Source organism: Odontomachus brunneus, unplaced genomic scaffold, assembly GCF_010583005.1.
Source record: "Odontomachus brunneus isolate Ranch 3 - 2012 unplaced genomic scaffold, Obru_v1 Obru_scaffold_059, whole genome shotgun sequence".
Classification (NCBI taxonomy): Eukaryota; Metazoa; Arthropoda; class Insecta; order Hymenoptera; family Formicidae; genus Odontomachus; species Odontomachus brunneus.
In genome coordinates this window covers 1,663,643-1,682,434 of record NW_022639509.1, presented here as the reverse complement: position 1 = coordinate 1,682,434, position 18,792 = coordinate 1,663,643, and the positions used below count along the sequence as shown (strand labels likewise).

Sequence of the window (18,792 nt, the reverse complement as noted above, 5' to 3'; positions counted from 1 at the left end):
TACAAAACTGGATGAAAAATAAATTAAAAATGATAAGAGAGAAAAACAAATATATCAATACAGATAACAAGCAATAAAATAAAAGAGCATAATTAATAAAATTAAAAATCTAAATTTCTTTAGCTATGTATAAGCACTGATGATTATTACCTCCGCAACTCTTGTACGGGTTTCCGACCATGAGATCCGGGCAGTAGCAAGGTGGTACTCTCGTGCTGTTACATGCCGCTCCGGAACCGCAAGGATTAGATTCGCACTGGTCGGCTTTGGGCACACATCCCCTGATCGTGTTAGGACTCTCGATGTATCCTGTCAGACAGGTGCATTTCGCGAAGCCATTGCTCAACACAGTACAGCGGGTATTGGGGCCGCATGGAGAAGGATCGCAGGAAGTGCTGGGTAGTACGCAAGGAGAAACCGGCGGGTTTCCCTCGTATCCTGGCAAACAGAAGCACTTCACCTGTCCGCCCACCACTCGGCATCCCGAGTTAATGCCACACGGATTGCCCTCGCACTGGTCGCCTTCTGGAACTAATGTGACAATTTATTAGACGATCAGAAAGTAGTTCTCTTTAAACTTTACACGCGAGCTGAGTCATTTAAATTTATACCTTGAGAAATAATTTCTTAAATAATATATCCTACATAGATAATTGTATAAAAATGTGTACATACTGCATTGCTCGAACGGACTGCCGGTTAGACCTTTCGGACAAAAACAGACTGGATTTCCATTGTCGTTCTCGCATAACGCGTTGAGACCACACGGATTCGGAACGCAAGGATCGGAAGTCAGTATCTCCTGGCAGCTGATGTGAGGATTCCCTTGGTATCCTGGTAGACAAATGCACTGCGCTTCGCGGTTACTGGATGTGCACTTTGCGTTTTCTCCGCAGTCATATTCGGCGCAAGGATTGATGCACTCTCTGTTGAGTCGATCGCAGTACTTATTCGGAGGACAGTCTTCGTTGTATTGACAAATATTTTTGCCTTCTTCTACTGAAATCATAGAACACATTAATATAAATCTATTTATAAATTTCTAATTAATTTTCCATCAAACTACGAAATTCTAAAATTTACTGCAATGTTTTACTCGCGATTCTATATGCACCATTAATGACTTGTATCACAAATCTTCACATCGATCTATTATTTCAAATAAAATCCAAAAAAGTTATTTATCATGTTATTTTATCATAAATTTTATTATATATTGTAATATAAGAGTATGATATTGCTAGAACTTACGCAAATCGCAATAGGAGAATCCGTTTCCGTGGTAGTCTTCCTCGCAGCTGCAGTCTGCTCCATGATTCGTATTAATACAAATAGCATGTTCCGCGCAAGGATTCCGAACTAGACATGGCTCTTGACAAGTATGCCCAATGCACGCCTCTGTCAAAGGGCAATCCCTGTTGCTAGTGCAACCCGCTAGAGAAAGAGTGAGAAAGCCCATGTAGCCCCAGGAAGTGTAGTGTGCACGAATATGAGATTTGAGGTAAAAAGAATTTCTCGTTGCGTAGCATCTGTGATTTTCTGTTTCCGATTGCAGCATTGTTGCGTAAAAGTGCGAAAAGTATACAGACTGCTAATGTCTCGGGAGAGAAACGCTCTTCCGAACAGGAGGAATGTGTATATTCAAAGAGATAACATTTCGGGAAGATATAAACGTCTGCAAAGGATATATCTTCGTGATCATGCGCGACAGTTGTAATAGTATTGAATATTTTGTGCTTTGTGTAAACAGGAGTATAATTTGCGGAAGATGTACGTGAGATATGTACAGTACATACATATGTACACGTCTGTCGACGGCTATAAAGAACTGAAATTAAGATCAGATGAGACCAAGCGCAGTGCTGGCGAGCGTACGAACCTTTGACGCAGGTGTTTGTCGTTGGGTCGCACTGCATACCAGGTGGACAATAAGGACATTCTGCTTCGTTAGTATCCACTGAAAGCAATATAAGAATAAGAACCTTGTCTTTTTTTTTATTTATCTCAGTAACTATTCGATTAAATCGCCAAAACTTACATTTGACACAAACTGGTCTGTGATCTTGGACATGACACACCTCGATGAAGTCGCATGGGTTGCCCAAGGTGCAAGGATTCAGGCATTGTTGATTCACGCACGCAAGTTGAACGGGGCAGTCGCTGTGTGTTGTGCATTTCACGTCTAATGAAACAAACGCGCATTAGATGTCGGAATAACGTGATGAGTGATAAAAGCATGGAATGTTAAACTTTACTATATGTTGCAACAGAAAATCTAATCTGACCTAATCTTTACCCGCCGCCTTGGTATGCTTTATGAACAACGGCGGCTTAAAAAAACAATGTACACTTTACAACAACGTGAACTTCACTTAAATCTATCACAGAGGCCAGTGCGATACATAAATATGAACACGAATGATTGTACATACTTATTCCCTTAACTTGTAAGACATATAGTGATATTCGTGTTACATGTGTCAAGCCTAGTAGCTAAGTAAGAGACATTGATGTGAGTCTATCACCAGGCGAAATTATCGTTTGTCATTGTTTTATCTCGACACGAATTTTACGTGACGAGAGTTTCTAAGCTTGTCTACAATATGCAGCGTAAGCTTGGTACAAGTTGTGTGCATGTGTGTGTGTGGAGTAAGAAATAAATTGATTTTTACTCCAATTTACGCCAAGCTTACTCCGCGTATTATGGACAAGTCTTCCTTGTAGCCGCGACAACATCGTGTGTGATATCGCCATGTTCTACACAAAAGATAATTTCTCTCGTGAGTGGACAATTGTGAGAAATCGCAGTCCTAAATGTGTTAGATATGTTCAGAAGCTCTGAGAGAAGTTCGTGCACAGGCGTTAATTTACATCATGCGAAGAGCGCTAATGCAGCAGTCCTTTGTCTGCATTTGGGAAGTCGGTATACAACTGTCTGGCGACAGTTTCCGGCACGATCACCGTAGGAACAGACAAGTGTTCGATTTGTGAATTGCCCTCGTGATATCAACGGCATTTTCGTGTTGTGGATTCGATATACGGACGAGCTATTCTGTGGTATGACCGATCGCTCGTCAAGCAATGTTTCACACTCTCCAGAATTGGTTGCCTCCAATTTTCATCTGGATATATGACGATTACCGGGCTCACACTGGAGAAAGCTTGTAGAGAACACATCAGTGACATGAAATGATATACGACAATTATACGAAACTCCCGACAAGAAAGATCTTTACCTGGGAGTATGCTACAATTAGACGTACTGCGCTCGATACTTGAGTCTAAGCACACAGGCCGATGATTCGTAACGTCGCATATTACGTTCTCTGGGCAGGGTTTACCAGTTTTACAAGGATTGTGACACAGACGGTCGATGCAACTCTCGCATTCGGTGCAGTCGCTATCCACATCGCAGATCATGTCTGTTTCATTCCGGATAACCTGTACGGGAGTTGTGGAATATTCCTCTGTCGTAAATTGTTCTGTTGTGGAATATTCCGTTGGAATACTCTGTCCCGTTGTTGTATATTGCTCTGTGGATTGTTCGGACGTAGCGAATTGTTGTACCACAGTAGAAAGCTCTTCTGTAGAATATTCAGTTGTGCTGTGCATAGTAGTGAAGGACGATTGCGTAGATGTGATGTGCTGTTCTGTGGTGGAGTACCCTTCTGTGGGATATTCAGATGTACTGTAAGGTTCCGTAGTAGAGACCTGTTCTCTAGATTGTCCGGTTGTCGTGTACGGCTTCGGAGTAGCGTACTGTTCTGTTGTAGAATATTGTTCCGTAGAATATTCCGGAGTGCCATATTGTTCCGTGGTCGAAATATGTTCCGTGGATTGTTGAAGCGTAGTGTATCGTTCTGTAGTCTGTTCTGTTGTCTTAGATTCTTCCGTAGTAGAATATTCTTTTGTAGAATATTCGGATGTACCCTGATATTCTGTAGTAGAAATTCGTTCTTCAACCTGTTCAGTCGTAGTGTACTGTTCCGTAGGCTGTTGTGATGTAGTAAACTGTTCTGTTGTAGAATATTCTTCTGTAGAATATTTCGGAGTGCTATATGGTTCCGTGGTCGAGATATATTCCGTAGATTGTTCGAGTGTAGTGTACCGTTCTGTAGTCCTCTCCGTTGTCTTAAATTCTTCCGTAGTGGTATATTCTTTTGTAGAATATTCAGGTGTACCCTGATATTCTGTAGTAGTCCGTTCGCCAACCTGTTCAGTCGTAGTGTATTGTTTCAAAGTAGTATATTGTTCTGTAGGCTGTTGCGATGTACTGAACTGTTCTGTTGTAGAATATTTCGGAGTGCTGTATTGTTCTGTGGTTGAAGTAAGTTCTGTAGATTGTTCGAGTGTAGTATATCGTTCTGTTGTCTTAAATTCTTCCGTAGTGGAGTATTCTTTTGTAGAATATTCAGGTGTACTCTGATATTCTGCAGTAGAAATCCGTTCGCCAACCTGTTCAGTCGTAGTATATTGTTTCAAAGTAGTATATTGTTCTGTAGGCTGTTGCGATGTACTGAACTGTTCTGTTGTAGAATATTTCGGAGTGCTGTATTGTTCTGTGGTTGAAGTAAGTTCTGTAGATTGTTCGAGTGTAGTATATCGTTCTGTTGTCTTAAATTCTTCCGTAGTGGAGTATTCTTTTGTAGAATATTCAGGTGTACTCTGATATTCTGTAGTAGAAATCCGTTCGCCAACCTGTTCAGTCGTAGTATATTGTTTCAAAGTAATATATTGTTCTGTAGGTTGTTGCGATGTACTGAACTGTTCTGTTGTAGAATATTTCGGAGTGCTGTATTGTTCTGTGGTTGAAGTATGTTCTGTAGATTGTTCGAGTGTAGTGTATCGTTCTGTAGTCTGTTCTGTTGTCTTAAATTCTTCCGTAGTGGAGTATTCTTTTGTAGAATATTCAGGTATACTCTGATATTCTGTAGTGGAGATTTGTTCGCCAGACTGTTCAGTCGTAGTGTACTGTTTCGAAGTAGTATACTGTTCTGTAGGCTGTTGTGTGGTAAAATATTCTTCTGTGGAATATTCGGGAGTACTGTATCGGTCTGTAGATTGCTCAGCTACAGTATGTGATTCTGACGTAAAACCCTGTTCTGTAGTAGAATAACCTTCTGTAAAATATCCAGATGTACTGTAAAGTTCCGTAGTAGAGATTTTGCCTGTAGATTGCTCGGACGTAGTGTACTGGCTCGTGGTGGTGTATCGTTCTGTAGGTTGTTCCGACGTACCGATCTGTTCTGTAGAGTATTCTTCTGTCGAACGGTGAAGTGTAGTGTATTGTTCGGTAGTAGAGGATTCCTGCGTGGTGAAGATATCAGTGCTTTCGTGAGAAGTACTGATGTTATCGGTAACCGATACATTTGTCGTAAGTGTAGGAGATTCGGAGGTGATCAGAGACAATGGAGTAGTGTCTTTTATGTACGGCTCAGTCGTACGTGGCAGAGCAGTTTCGGCAGTGCTCGACTCTTGAGTAGTCTCTTTGGCAGTATCGTGTTCGATATATATCGTGGAAGTTTCAGTGTGTTCTAAGGTGCTCGGAGATGACACCGTATGACTCTCCTGAGTGAGGAGTGTTGTGGTGCTCTCCATATGCGGTTCAGTGATCTCTTCTAAAGGCTTTACCGTTAATTCTCTAGACTCCGTAGTAGTAAAATACTGTTGTGTAGTCGTCGCTACCGTTGTAATCTCTTCAACATTTACAGCAGGAACTTCTGTAGTAGGAACTGTAATTACGTTCTCAGGAACTTCCGTAATTTCACTTACACCTAGAGAAACTGTCGTTGTTTCAAGATCTTTGCGTGGAACGGTGGTGTCAATGATGTTTTCAGTAGTAATCTCAGTAGACATGGATGTAATTGGGGAAGTGACGGTGACATTAACCAAAACAGTAGTTGTCTCGGGTATTTCGGTTGTCGTGGCGTTTTCTCTATGCTCAAATTCTAATTCCTTCTCCGTTGTCGCAGTTGCAGTAGAGGAAGGTACATTTTCCGTAATAATTTCTTCCGTACTATACATAGTTGGAGTAACAGAGGCAGTTGTAAATTCAGTTCCGGACGTGATCATACGAGTCGTATATTCCGTCGAGGTAGTCTCGACGAAATCAGTACTTCCAAATGTACTGGATGTAACGTTCTCAAAATCAATATTTGTCGTACCACTTGAAATATTGAGCTCAGTTGTACTCGATATCGAAAATACAGTCGTTGTAGTACCCGGAGATTCGGTAGTGGTCTCTGTCGATACGGTAGTTATGTCCGATTCGCGTGTTGTTTCGACAGTAACATTGTCCAATAAAGTTTGAGTGATTTCAGTTGGGGGAACTGTACTTTCCTCTGTGTACGCAACTGTTGACATCTCCGTAGTGAGAATAGTCGACATTGGCGACAAAGTACTGACAGTTGCTGTGGTCTGTAACGTGGTGGTATCGATAGTCTCGAAAGTGTGGTCTGAATCTGTAGGACGCAACGTCGTCGTGCCGTTAGTTAAGCAAGTTTCGTCATTAGGATCGCAACCGCAAATAGGCCTGTGCGCTTTGACTCGACATTGAACTGTCAGTTGACACCCGTTGATACAAGGATCAACGCAGGAGCTATCGACACAGGCTTCTGCGTCGCTGCAGTCATCATCGGACTCGCAAGCCGGCTTGGGCATGGGGTGAAGAACTGCTGCGGATACAACGTAAACATAATAACTGATAAAGTATCAAAACTGAAATCAGGAAGCGACTCAGATTAGGCTATGCTACAGATAATACAGTTTATATCAATCGCTACGAATTAATAGTAAGCATGCTTGCATAATAGGTAAGCTGATTATAAGAAACATTATTAGGTTTTTACAGAGACAGATGTAACGGAAAAAAAATCCTTCAGTAGTGAGGAGACCGGCAGAGTAGAGCGGGAGTTTAGGGGGCGTGGGAGATTTGTATCTGTAACTTGGAACCTGAAATACGCGTTCAGACAACAGAACAAGAATAAATGCATCTAATCGCGACTGCCGTTAAAGAGAGTTTCCCGATTAATTGTTCGCGAACAGACTAGCGATTCGCGAAAGCGATCAATTCGTGTACATAATCGACGGCAGTAACAAAGCTCGATGGACATTCTGCTGTCTGGACGATCGGAAACCTGAAAATAGCAATCGTATGTCTCGTGTAAGGCCAGGCAATGTAAAGACGTGGTAACGGCTATGAGAAATGACAAGACTCAGATAGTCTTCTGAGAAATGTTGTTTACCTTTCATGCATCCGTATTTAGTATCTGGCACAAAGCCGGGGGGACAGAACTTGCAGATAGGCTTGTGCTCCTCCACGTAACAGGGGGCATCAGCCGGACAGGTAGAGTTTCTGCATGGGTCCACGCAGCGATAGTTGCGGCACGCCAAGTCTGGAGAGCAGCCACTGTCTCGCAGGCAAATGGAGAGGGAAGGATTGCAGTTTTTGGTGCAAATGCACACGGGACGGTGGTCCAGGACATCGCAGGTTTTATCGGCCGGACACGGTTTTTTGTTTCGTACGTTACAGGGATTTTGACATTTGCCGTTGACGCACGCTGCGTTCGAGGGGCAATCGAAGTCCCTCGAGCAGGTGAGCGTGTCAGGAGCGCAGGTCAACTCCCCGACCTCGTTGACTACGAAGCCGTATTTGCAAACGCACATAGGCTTGTGATTTCGCACCTGACACCTCTTGTTGACCTCGCAGTTATACCGAGAACTCAAACACGGGTCGCGGCACTCGCCTGTCTGAGAGTGGCAGGAGAGACTCTCCGGACAGTCGTGGTCGGAGGAACAACCGATGCTTGGCGTAGGTTGGGAATTCGTGTCGCATTTGGAATCTGGATGGCAGGCCGTATGGGGCATACCGATATAACACTGCGAGCATGAGCAACGCGGCTTGTGCAGAACCACTCGGCACAGAGCATTGATCCCACAGGCACCGCGTAGCGCGCACGGATCCAGACATTGTAGATTTATGCAGGCTTTTTCATTGGGGCACTCTAAGTCGCTGGTGCATTCGCGCTCTATCGGTCGCGATAGTAGTGGTGTTCAACGGTGTAGAGTCGGTGGGTCGTGGGTGGGACAGGAAAAAAAAAGAAAAAAGCATTTATAAGAACTGTGAAAAGAAACTTTCTCACAAATAACATAAACCACATGCTTTGTATTTATGATGAAAGTAGGGTAGGCTCTGTGAAGAAGTATAGAGAACGACTTTACACTCTTTTTCTCAACATCAGATATCTTCTCAGAGAAATAAACAACGGCAAGCAGCGATATTTACAACACAAGCCCCCACAGATTTCAGAAATAAGGAGGAAATAACAACCCGTGAATATCAGCAAATATCAAGCATGGGTATATGAGAATGTCCCTTTCGCAGTTCCCAATCTGTATTAATCCTAAATTATGAGACGGTAAACTGTATGATGGTCGACTGTGTACCTCCTTGTATTCAAGTGGCACTATTTGGCAATGAGTGTATCTTTGTTATTCCTTCTTAGACAGATTGGATACTGAAATAAACATTCTACATATGAAGTTATGTGTGAGATATGTGTGACATGTGTTCTCTCCTTTTTCTCTCATCAAATTTATGTACAGTATGCCTATATTGTATATATGTACAGGTAATATGTTGACTTTGCTGTGGGTAAATATGTAAAAAATCCATTGTCATGGCGATATACTGCTCCAATCACATCTGTCTCTCGATGTTAACGACTTCACTCGATTAACAATACATCTATGTATTATTCAAATCCTACTAGACGACATGGTTATTCTACGGACCATGTTCCTGTGATTGTCAGTATTGCTCGCTAGTCACAAATGCTGTACATAAAATTAATCAACCTGCTCGGTTAAAAAGTTAGTAGGCTCTATTTCCCTACCTGTCGTACACTCGATATCCGGCGAGCCGCTGGTACCTGGTGGACATCGGCAGACAAATATAGCCCCGTCCCTAATACACTCGGCATTTTGTCCGCAACCGTTTATTCGACAGTCACCAAAATCTCTATCTGAACTACCTGTATCGACAAATTATTAATAATGACGGTAACAATTGGAAAGACAAGCGATAAATGTTAAACTTGACATTTCATCATGATATTGAATACAAGTTCCATGAATTTTTTAAATAAAAGCAGCAACATGGGAAATCTCGAAAAATAAAATTCAATTTATTTAACATCTCGTTTCATTAATTTTAATAAAGGACACGAGACTTTCACGATTTCTATCGCGAGCAATCAGCATTTGCCGCGACATTTTTTTTTTGTTCGCTTATACCTCAGATTCATCGCTCGATACAAAAGAGTAATTACTAAAACTTACATGCGTGCATTGGATCGCCTGATGGATTATTCGGCGGGCAATAACACTGCGGTTGATTCTTGTAAATACGACAGGCTGCGTTGATACCGCAACGAGTGTCCTTGCAGAGATCGCCGTCGCAGAGGCACGCCTGATGCGGATCGCCGTGGCATCCCGGGTCACAGGTGCATTCGAAACCGCTCACAGTTTCTCGACATTTAGCGTTGATACCACAAGGTCTTCGTAGACATTCGTCTCCACCTGAAAACATTCAAAGTACACACATAAATTAATTATCGTATAGAGAAATATATTAGCCACTATTAGCGAATCACTCTTTCAAGTGCTTTCATCATTTCTAATAATAATGTCTTGAATTCTTCAACACTTAATCTTCAATTATTTTAATTTTTAATTTCGAAGTATTTTAATTTTAATTATATGTATGTGAAGTATTTAATTCAGAATTGCTTAACAATCTTTTGAGTTTTTTAAAGGACGTATTCTATGCACAAATATAACAAATTTACCTTTTTTGCAGTTGATCTTTGGGTTGCCAACGTGTCCCGGTGGGCAAGAGCACTGCGCCTTCCTATTAATCACCCGACATTGCGCATTGAATCCGCAGACGCTGTGCTGCAAGCACGGATTCGTGCAAACTCCGTATTCGCTGCAACGTTTGTTCGGCTCGCAATCGTCGTCGTAGTGACATTCCAGCTGGTAGCATTCTTGGCTCGGCTCGCCCTGGTAGCCTTCCGGACATAAGCACACCGCACGATGATTGGAGACACGACAAAGGGCGTTTATTCCGCAGGGTGATCCATGAGCGGAACATGGATCCTCACATTGACCGTTCGTGCATGACAACGATGCTGGACAGTCGGAATGAGTGCGACAGCCGATCAGACATAAGCCTCCATCGCATACGTAGCCCTGAAAACATTCGAACGTACGAAAAATTATATTAATTAATTATGACATTGTATATACGAATTTAATTTATTTGGAACATCATTATCGATAGCAGAAGACAGATTCGATTTTTAGAACTTACCTTCGGGCACGCGTTGTTAATGTCACACTTGATGCGGCACTTTCCATTATGACAGATCTCTCCGCAAGAGCAGTGATCCTGATGGTGGCAGCTGGTGGTACAGAAACCGATTTCGTCACACTCGCACGAGCCGTCGCAAGGAATCATAGTCTTCGCGCAATTAATCAACGCATTGCCGTAATAATTAGCTGGACAGTTGCATTGAGCTACGTGATTGACCACCCGACAGCCGGCGCACTCTCCGCACGCTTTACCGCCTTCGCACGGACCTGAAGAAGTGCGATGTATATCGTTAATTGATTAATTTCAATTAATTAAAATTTAAACAAAATTTAAAGATCAGTTTAATTAAATTGGGAGAATTAAATTTATCTCAATTAATTAAAAATTAAGGATAGTGTAATTTATTAAATGAAACTGAAAAAAATATTAAAAAATATATATTCTGATTCTTCTCTTGTATATGTAGTATCGAGAATCCAATATTACAATTAAAAAAATAATCTCTTAACGCACTTCTAGTTGCTTCTTGCTGCGATTTAAGGGATTATACTTACTTCTGCATTGATTATTGATGCAGGACTCGTCACTCGGGCATGTGTTATCACTACGACATCCAATGTCGCACATGCGATTGTGACATATCTGGTTTGCAACACAGTGGTCGTCGCTGTTGCATATCGCCTTACAAATGCCACCGTCGCACCGTTCGTCGCTCAAACAATTTGCGTCGCTGAAAGGATATAATTATGTAACGTAATTGTATAACATCATGATAGCAATGAATTCACACTCAAGAATTCTCACCTTCTGCATGTGGAATAACACGATCTACCGTAACAGATCTGTCCAGGTGAACATTCCAGGTCCGATGAGCAAGAAAGGAACGCCTGCTTGCACCCAATGCGAGAATCTCCGATCAGGGGCGGCTGACACGTGCATATCTTTTGGTGATTGAAGGTTGCGCACTTGGCGTTTACGCCACAAGCTGCAGGCAGTATGCACGGATCTATAAAAATAAAAGCAAGCAACATATAAAATCAAATAGACACAGAAAAATAGAACGTAAATTTGCCGATCGTGTTTCTTCGATGTCTCCTTTTGAAAAACATAGACAACACAAGCTACTAAAAACTCAAAAACTTAAACTTAAAAAAGAAAAGAAGTAGAATGTCTTTCAATTATTTTTAATACGTCTTTTCGGAATTTGTGCCGTCCTTTAGAAAAAAAATTTACACTAAGAAATGTCGACGAGCTGTCGAGTTCTCACCTGTACACTGATTGTTGATACACGCGTAATTATCCTGACACTCGATGTCCGCGCGGCAACCAGCGACGCACACCAGACCCTCGCAGATCTCACCGCTTCTGCAATCCTCGTCCCGTCTGCAGAGTGACTTGCAAATGCCGGTGCTGTCGCATCTCTCGTTGCTCAAGCAGTTCGCGTTCGTTGAGCAGACAGCCGTGCAAACACCAGCGATGCAGGCCGTTCCTATGGCACAGTCCCGATTAGCCTGGCAGATCGGACCAGGCGACCTGAGGCACGCGACCTTGGCCGTGGGGTTCGGAATGAAGCCGACAGGACAAGAACACGTGGCTCGTTGATTGAAAACAGTGCACTTGGCGTTTGGTCCGCACGGTGTGGCCTCGCACGGGTTGACACATTTGTTCCCCAGACACGCCTCGTTCGCGTTACAGTCCTCATCGGCGCGACAGCCGAACGAGCACATGTTGTGCAGGCAGATGTGACCCAAGAAACAATCGTTGTCCAAGCGGCAGGTCAGCAAGCAATTGCCGTCGATGCATTTCTCGTTCAACGCGCACTCGTTGTCGACGATGCAACTCGGCAGGCAAACGTTCTCGCGGCAAGTGTTGCCTTCGCTACAGTCTTTGCTGCCCAGGCAGGACACTGGTACTGCGAGTAAAAGTGTCTCATCAGCATTTGTGCGAGAGAACATCGAGTGCTATGAAAGCGTCTAGATAATAAGTGTTTGCAATCGATCGCATACTCACGTCTTACGCACTCCACTTCGGAGTTACCGGTGAAACCCGATGGGCAGCTGCATTGTTTGATGTGACTTCGCACTTTACACTCAGCATTTATGCCACAGGCCGCCCGCACATCGCATGGATCTAAGCATTGTCCGTTCAAACAAACGTCGGACAAGTTGCACTCCTCGTCCGATTGGCAGGATGCTGGAACGACATGTTATTTGCGTTATTAAATGTAAAATAGTAAAAGAATCAATTCTCATATTGATCATATAGATTGTTTCAAGTTAATTTTGTATTTGGCGATAATCAAATACTGTCAAAGATATTTTATCGCACCAAGTACATCATAATCAAATCTTTCGAAAACTGTCTACTTACGTCGACAAATGCCTTCGTAGCAGTAAGTATTGACCGAGCAGTCGATGTGTGACGAGCAGACCACTGGTTTCGGACGACATCCTATGCTCAAATTGTTAGGATCACCCTCGTAATCGGCACGACATTGACAGCTTGCGGCGTGATTTTTCGCAATGCAGTCTGCGTTAGGACCGCATTTGATGCGTGCACAAGTATCTGAAAGAAAAAAGTGAAATAAAATATAAATATCTTACGAAAGTTAAAATAAAAAATATGTTAATATATTCAACAATACATTTTCTTCATCAAACCAAACTAAATCGATAAATTCGATACACATACCAAAACATTTCGGTACATTGTTAACGTTGACACACTTGGCAGTCAAGGGGCAGTCAGAATCCTGAAGACACTCCACCGGCGGTTGACAGCCGCTATTATAAGCATCTCCGACCGTGCCGGGTTGACAATGACATCTAAAGTATCCGCGTGAATTTTCGCACAACGCGCCGGGCGCGCAAGGCGTATTCGCACAATAATCGATCAGTTCACAGGCACGCGTCGGTTCTCCCGTGTAGCCAGGTTGGCACGTGCAAATCTAAATCGCAAAGTGCACATCACCATGACATAGGAATCAGAAACGAACATGAGAATTGGATAACTATGAAATTATAATTACCTGGACGTGTTTCTCCGTGGTGCAAATAGCGTTCGTGCCGCATGGATTGTGCGCCAGACAAGCAATTCTACATCTATGCAGATCGCAAATCTTCTCCTGAGTACAGTCGTTGTTCGCCTCACATTCGATCGGTTGGCAGCCGATCTTGTCGTCTTTGGCATTTCCGAAAAAGCCGGATTTGCAGGAACACGTGGCGGCGTGATTGTCAGCCTTGCACTCGGCGTTACGGCCACAAAGTATTAGGTCGCATGCTTTGTGGCACTCCGCCTGATTGATCAACAAAAAAATTACGAGAATATTAATATCGTATACTAACCAGCTCCAATGAGATCAACGCGAGAATATATTTCCACTTAAGAATAATCATATTACAATAATATGAAAATTTTTCGTACGTAATGAAAGAGTTAAGTTTACCTGTCCGATATTATTCTTAATGCATTTTTCATCGTATGAGCAATCGTTGTCTGATATACAACGTAATTCTTGAACACATATGTTATTATGGCAGTACTGATATTCTGGGCAGCTTGAGTTACTTCGACAGGTAGGCTGACAGAGACCATTGATACAGAGTTGATCACCGATGCAGTCTCTCGTGCTTCCACAGAGCGCTGCGCATTACAACAGCGTGATATAAATCATTCAATTCGCAATCGTAACGAAAAAACCAATATCGATTATATATTTCGCTCACCTGTGCATATACCTCCATTGCAAGCTGACCCGGTCGCACACTGCGAGTCACTCTTGCAATATTGAACAGGAGTACATCCGAGATTCGGGTCGCCTGTACCGCCGGGCTGACAGGTGCACACCGCGCTATGATTGAGCGAGGAACAATCGGCTCCGTGTCCGCAAACATTCGAAAGCGAGCAAGGGTCGACGCATTTATGATCGAAGCATGCGTCCGATTGACTGCAGTCGCTATGATAGTTGCATTCCAAATGGATACATTCCGTCTAAAAATACAAAATGCAAGTTTAAAATAAATAGGATCGACTACTAAATAAATAGAATATGAAAATATAAGAAATTTAAAACAATTTACGAATTCGTAACTAGTTCGAAAATAGTTCGAATACGTAACTTTTGTTTATTTTTATTAAATTAAGACCAAATTTTAAAACGTTATTATTGATTATTCTGAGCTGAGATATATATGTTACTATAATTGTACAAGATCTAAGCTTTAAAAACAAATTTGATACTCACTGCCGGATTTCCCGTGGTCTGTCCGGGACATCTACAGATCGGTATGTGATCACGAGCAAGACACTCCGCGTTTCTACCGCAAATACCCGGTGTATCGCATGGATTGGTACATCTGTTGTCGATGCAGGTAGCCGAATTCGGGCAGTCTGAATCCGTGAAGCAATCGCCGGGCTGTTTGCAGCCAGTCTTGAACGGGTCTCCCACTAGACCATGCGGGCAAGCACAGGCGAACGATCCCTCCGTATTATGGCATCTGTGAATTTTGATAGTATTTCGTTGCAAGCAATAAGCATCGATAAGTTTTATTATTAACCCGAATTGTAAGATCTACTTACATAGCTGAAGAATGGCAAGGTTCCTGCAAGCATTCATTAACATCAACACAGACGTCACCGGCCAAGATAAAACCAGGATAGCATTTGCACACGCTGATATGATTAATAGCCACGCAGTTACCATATCCGCAGTTTACTTGATTGCAAGGACCTGACGAATAAAAAACACAGCATTTAGAATATTTTATACAACATTTCTGGTTTGACCTTTTCATATTGTTAATAAAAGATATGTCAAATAAATGCAGCATGATAAGTATTTCTCTTAATATCTCAGTGATAACTTACTGCTGCACTTATTGGTTTCCTGATTACAGTATTTATCCGTCGGACAGTCGCTATTGGAAAGACACTCCACTTTGAAGCAACCTGAAGCGTCACCGATATAACCAGGTTGACATTGGCAACCGGCTACATGATCCAAGACTGAACAAATCGTGTTCAATCCGCAATCAACGGAGGAGCATGGATCCGAACAGTTGTGGTAAATGCAGGCCTGCGTATCCGGACAGTCTGTGTGTGCGGTGCATTGATGTGGGAGCACACAACCCGTTCCTACAGGATCGCCAGCAGTGCCCAGAGGACATATGCATCGATAAGATCCATGAAGATTGATACATTCCGCACTCGGGTGACAGGGTAAATCTTCACACTCGTTGATATCCAGACAATGTTCAGGACCAGCGATAAATCCGTGGCTGCATCTGAAGATAGATTTAAAAAATTCACGTACATTATATTTATCTAAATATATATGTGCTAAAAATGTCTAATTATTACGCATTAACTCATCATTTAAAAATAGATTTTAAAAATTATTAGGTTATATTTGTCGTTTCTTTTTTTGTTACTGGACGTAAATTTTTTGTTACTGGAGTAAGATAATATTAATAACACAGAATTGAACTATGTATGAAAAAATTCAGACAAAAGAATCATATACCTGCACTTATTATTAATGCAGACTTCGTCGCGTTTGCAGCCAACGTCAGAGGTACAACCCGATTCGCATGTTCCATCGATGCACAACTCGCCAGGCAGGCAATTGCTGTCGCTGTAGCATATTTTTACGCAAATACCATTCTTGCAACGTTCGCCTTGTGCGCAGTTATTCTGTTCCGAGCATTGGCACTGGCATAATCCGGCAACGCATAGATGCTGGCTGGGACAGTCTTGCGGAGCTTCGCATGCGCTCGGTATCCGTACGCAACCTTGCTCCGGAGTAGGATTACCGTGGAAGCCAAGAGGACAGGTGCAAGTGATCGCATGATTCGCACAACTGCAGATTGCGTTTGGTCCACACGCGTCTTTTCTACCGCAAGGATCTGTAAAGACACGAGATTATTTCGCAATGTTTAATTTATTTCTGATTTGCTATCTAGAGAGTCTGCGAAATCAACAGTATGTGTCTCCTCTCACTGATTCGTAAGTAAAACATATGCAATTTGTTAATTTCACTTTTGTATGGTATATAGTAATATTTATATAATATATAGTAACATTTAATATATATGTATAATATAGTATAATATAATATATAGTAATATTTAATATATATGTACAATCGAGTTTTTAACAATTGATAAGCTGATGACGATTTATATATCAACGCAAACTTCTATTTAAGATTACCGAATATCTATATTAAATTAATCCGAGAATCAAAGTTACATATTGATTAGTGACATACCTTGACATTTGCTGTTAATACACGATTCGGTGGTTGGGCAATTTTTGTTGCTGCGGCAACCGAGGATACATCCCCCGCTTACACACGCCTGATCGAATTGACACTGGGAATGCGTGATGCAGGATACCATGCACTTGCTGTTAACACACTTCTCTCCGTCCGAGCAATCGGCGACTGACCGGCACACAGCTGGAGAAAAGACAAAACCTTATTCCATAACTGGCAATTTTTCAACTTGACGAGACAGAAGTGACGTTACTTTCTGTTCTCTGTACTAACACTCCACAAAAATTAGTACAATCAATAATAAATCAAATTATTAATAATTAAAAAATCATTACCTCTACATTGTCCATCGAGACACACGCTGTCCTCGCACTCGGAATCCACCGCGCAATAATTCGAAGCTCTCACACATCCATACTCCGCACCCTTCGATGACGGCACAAATTTGTGTATACACCTACAACTCGGCTGACCGTTCACGATCTCGCAGAGCGCGTTGGATCCACAAGCATTCTCGCAAGGATTCACACAACGATGTTCATGGCAGATGGAGTGCACCGGACAATCCTTGGGCCCAGAGCAGTAGCCTTCTGGTTGACAGCCGTTCACGTAAGGATCGCCCACATGATTCGGCGGACACTTGCACACGGGGTTATTGGTCGGACCAGCGACGCAGAGCGCGGTCGGGTGACAAGAATCCGGGCGGCAGGCTTCCACGGCGACACACTCCACGTCGGGCACCGGATTCGGTCGCAGCCCTGGCGGGCATTGGCAGATCGCTCTGTGATCGTCGGCGATGCACACCGCGTTCACGCCGCACGCGTTCTCGTCACAGGCGTCGTAGCAGGTGTGCGTTAAGCGGTTGCAGAGCTGCGTCGGCGGGCAGTCAATGTTGTAGACGCAAGGTACCGCGCGGCATCCGGACGCCACGTCGTTCGGGTCGCCGGCGTAGAGCCCGGGCGGACACTCACAGTTCGCCACGTGGTTGTTGACTACGCAGAGAGCGTTAGGGCCGCAGGAGACGAAGTCGCAGACCGGTTGGCAGGCGAGCGGGCCCTCTAAGGTGCCTCGACACGTCTGGTCCTCTGGACACTCGCTGTCCGTGGAGCAACGGTTCTCACGCGGACTGTGACAGCCTCGACGGTCATCCGGATTGCCAATGTAACCTGGCAAGCACTCGCAGCGGCCACGGTGGTTCTCTGTTATGCAGCGCGAGTTCGCAGTGCAAGTGAAACCGCTGCAGAGCGGTAGACACTTGAGCACACCGAGAGCGTCCGGCCTGCAACCTTCGCTGGAGTGGCACTCATCGTCGCTGATACAGTCGGGTACGGACGGTTTCTCGCAAGACGATTGCACCGGGTTCCATTCGTAGCCGTCTTGGCATTTGCAAGTTGCACGGCCAGGTATGACATCAGGCTCGCACTTCTGATAAGACCCACATATTACTTTGCTGCAAGGGTCCACACAGCTGCGCACATCGCCGTCCGACGTGATGCAGAAGAAACCGGGCTGACAATCTGAATCGTGGGCGCAGCCGGGGATCACGGTCTTGGACGGTTGACAACCCTCCACCAGGTTGCTCGGATTGCCCTGGTAGCCGTCGATACACAGGCAAGAGGACACGTGGTTCTGTGTGATGCACAGTGCGTTAGGTCCGCACTGTAATTTGCTGCAGGCGTCCACGCACTTGCGAACACCCTTGCCGACTTGGAAGCAGATTTCCTGTGGCTCGCACTCGAGATCGTTGGAGCAACGGCCATACAAGTGGCAGCCTTTGTGCAGATCATTAGGATTGCCGCTGTAACCCGGCGGACATACGCACGCTCCGTCTTGACAGACGGATCTTGGACCGCACTTTATGTTGCTGCACTGGTTCACGCATTTATGATGCACGCAGGTGTAATCGAACGGGCAGGGTACAGCCTCGTTGCAGACGCAAGTCAAAGGATCAGCGCACGGTTCCACCTGCACTTGCTGACAGCCCACGAAGGGGTTGCCGAAGAAGCTGTCTTTGCAGAGGCAGTCGTAACTTCCGATGGTGTTGATACACACTGCGTTGCTGCCGCACGCGTTTCCATTACACTCGTTGACGTCTGAGGAGAAGATACAAAAACATAAATTTTGATTTCACCTTGGAAATGCT

At 43.7% G+C, this 18,792-nt stretch overlaps 1 protein-coding gene across 1 annotated transcript in view; it reads right to left on the bottom strand.

Moving 5' to 3' along the window:
- The window catches only part of LOC116845986, an 83,177-nt gene that overhangs the window by 51,043 nt on the left and 13,342 nt on the right, over positions 1–18,792 (bottom strand). The window contains exons 21-46 of the mRNA XM_032819281.1: positions 16,985–18,742; positions 16,644–16,832; positions 15,897–16,278; positions 15,242–15,657; positions 14,954–15,104; positions 14,619–14,871; positions 14,101–14,365; positions 13,821–14,017; positions 13,404–13,670; positions 13,067–13,322; positions 12,746–12,940; positions 12,386–12,568; positions 11,643–12,287; positions 11,180–11,381; positions 10,930–11,105; positions 10,373–10,641; positions 9,849–10,251; positions 9,340–9,579; positions 8,895–9,032; positions 7,245–8,027; positions 3,237–6,674; positions 2,039–2,182; positions 1,880–1,957; positions 1,252–1,434; positions 676–999; positions 151–531 (exon numbers count right to left, since the gene is read on the bottom strand). Of these exons, the coding sequence (XP_032675172.1) occupies positions 151–531; positions 676–999; positions 1,252–1,434; positions 1,880–1,957; positions 2,039–2,182; positions 3,237–6,674; positions 7,245–8,027; positions 8,895–9,032; positions 9,340–9,579; positions 9,849–10,251; positions 10,373–10,641; positions 10,930–11,105; positions 11,180–11,381; positions 11,643–12,287; positions 12,386–12,568; positions 12,746–12,940; positions 13,067–13,322; positions 13,404–13,670; positions 13,821–14,017; positions 14,101–14,365; positions 14,619–14,871; positions 14,954–15,104; positions 15,242–15,657; positions 15,897–16,278; positions 16,644–16,832; positions 16,985–18,742 (11,916 nt within the window). The remainder of the gene's footprint in view (positions 1–150; positions 532–675; positions 1,000–1,251; positions 1,435–1,879; positions 1,958–2,038; positions 2,183–3,236; positions 6,675–7,244; positions 8,028–8,894; positions 9,033–9,339; positions 9,580–9,848; positions 10,252–10,372; positions 10,642–10,929; positions 11,106–11,179; positions 11,382–11,642; positions 12,288–12,385; positions 12,569–12,745; positions 12,941–13,066; positions 13,323–13,403; positions 13,671–13,820; positions 14,018–14,100; positions 14,366–14,618; positions 14,872–14,953; positions 15,105–15,241; positions 15,658–15,896; positions 16,279–16,643; positions 16,833–16,984; positions 18,743–18,792) is intronic.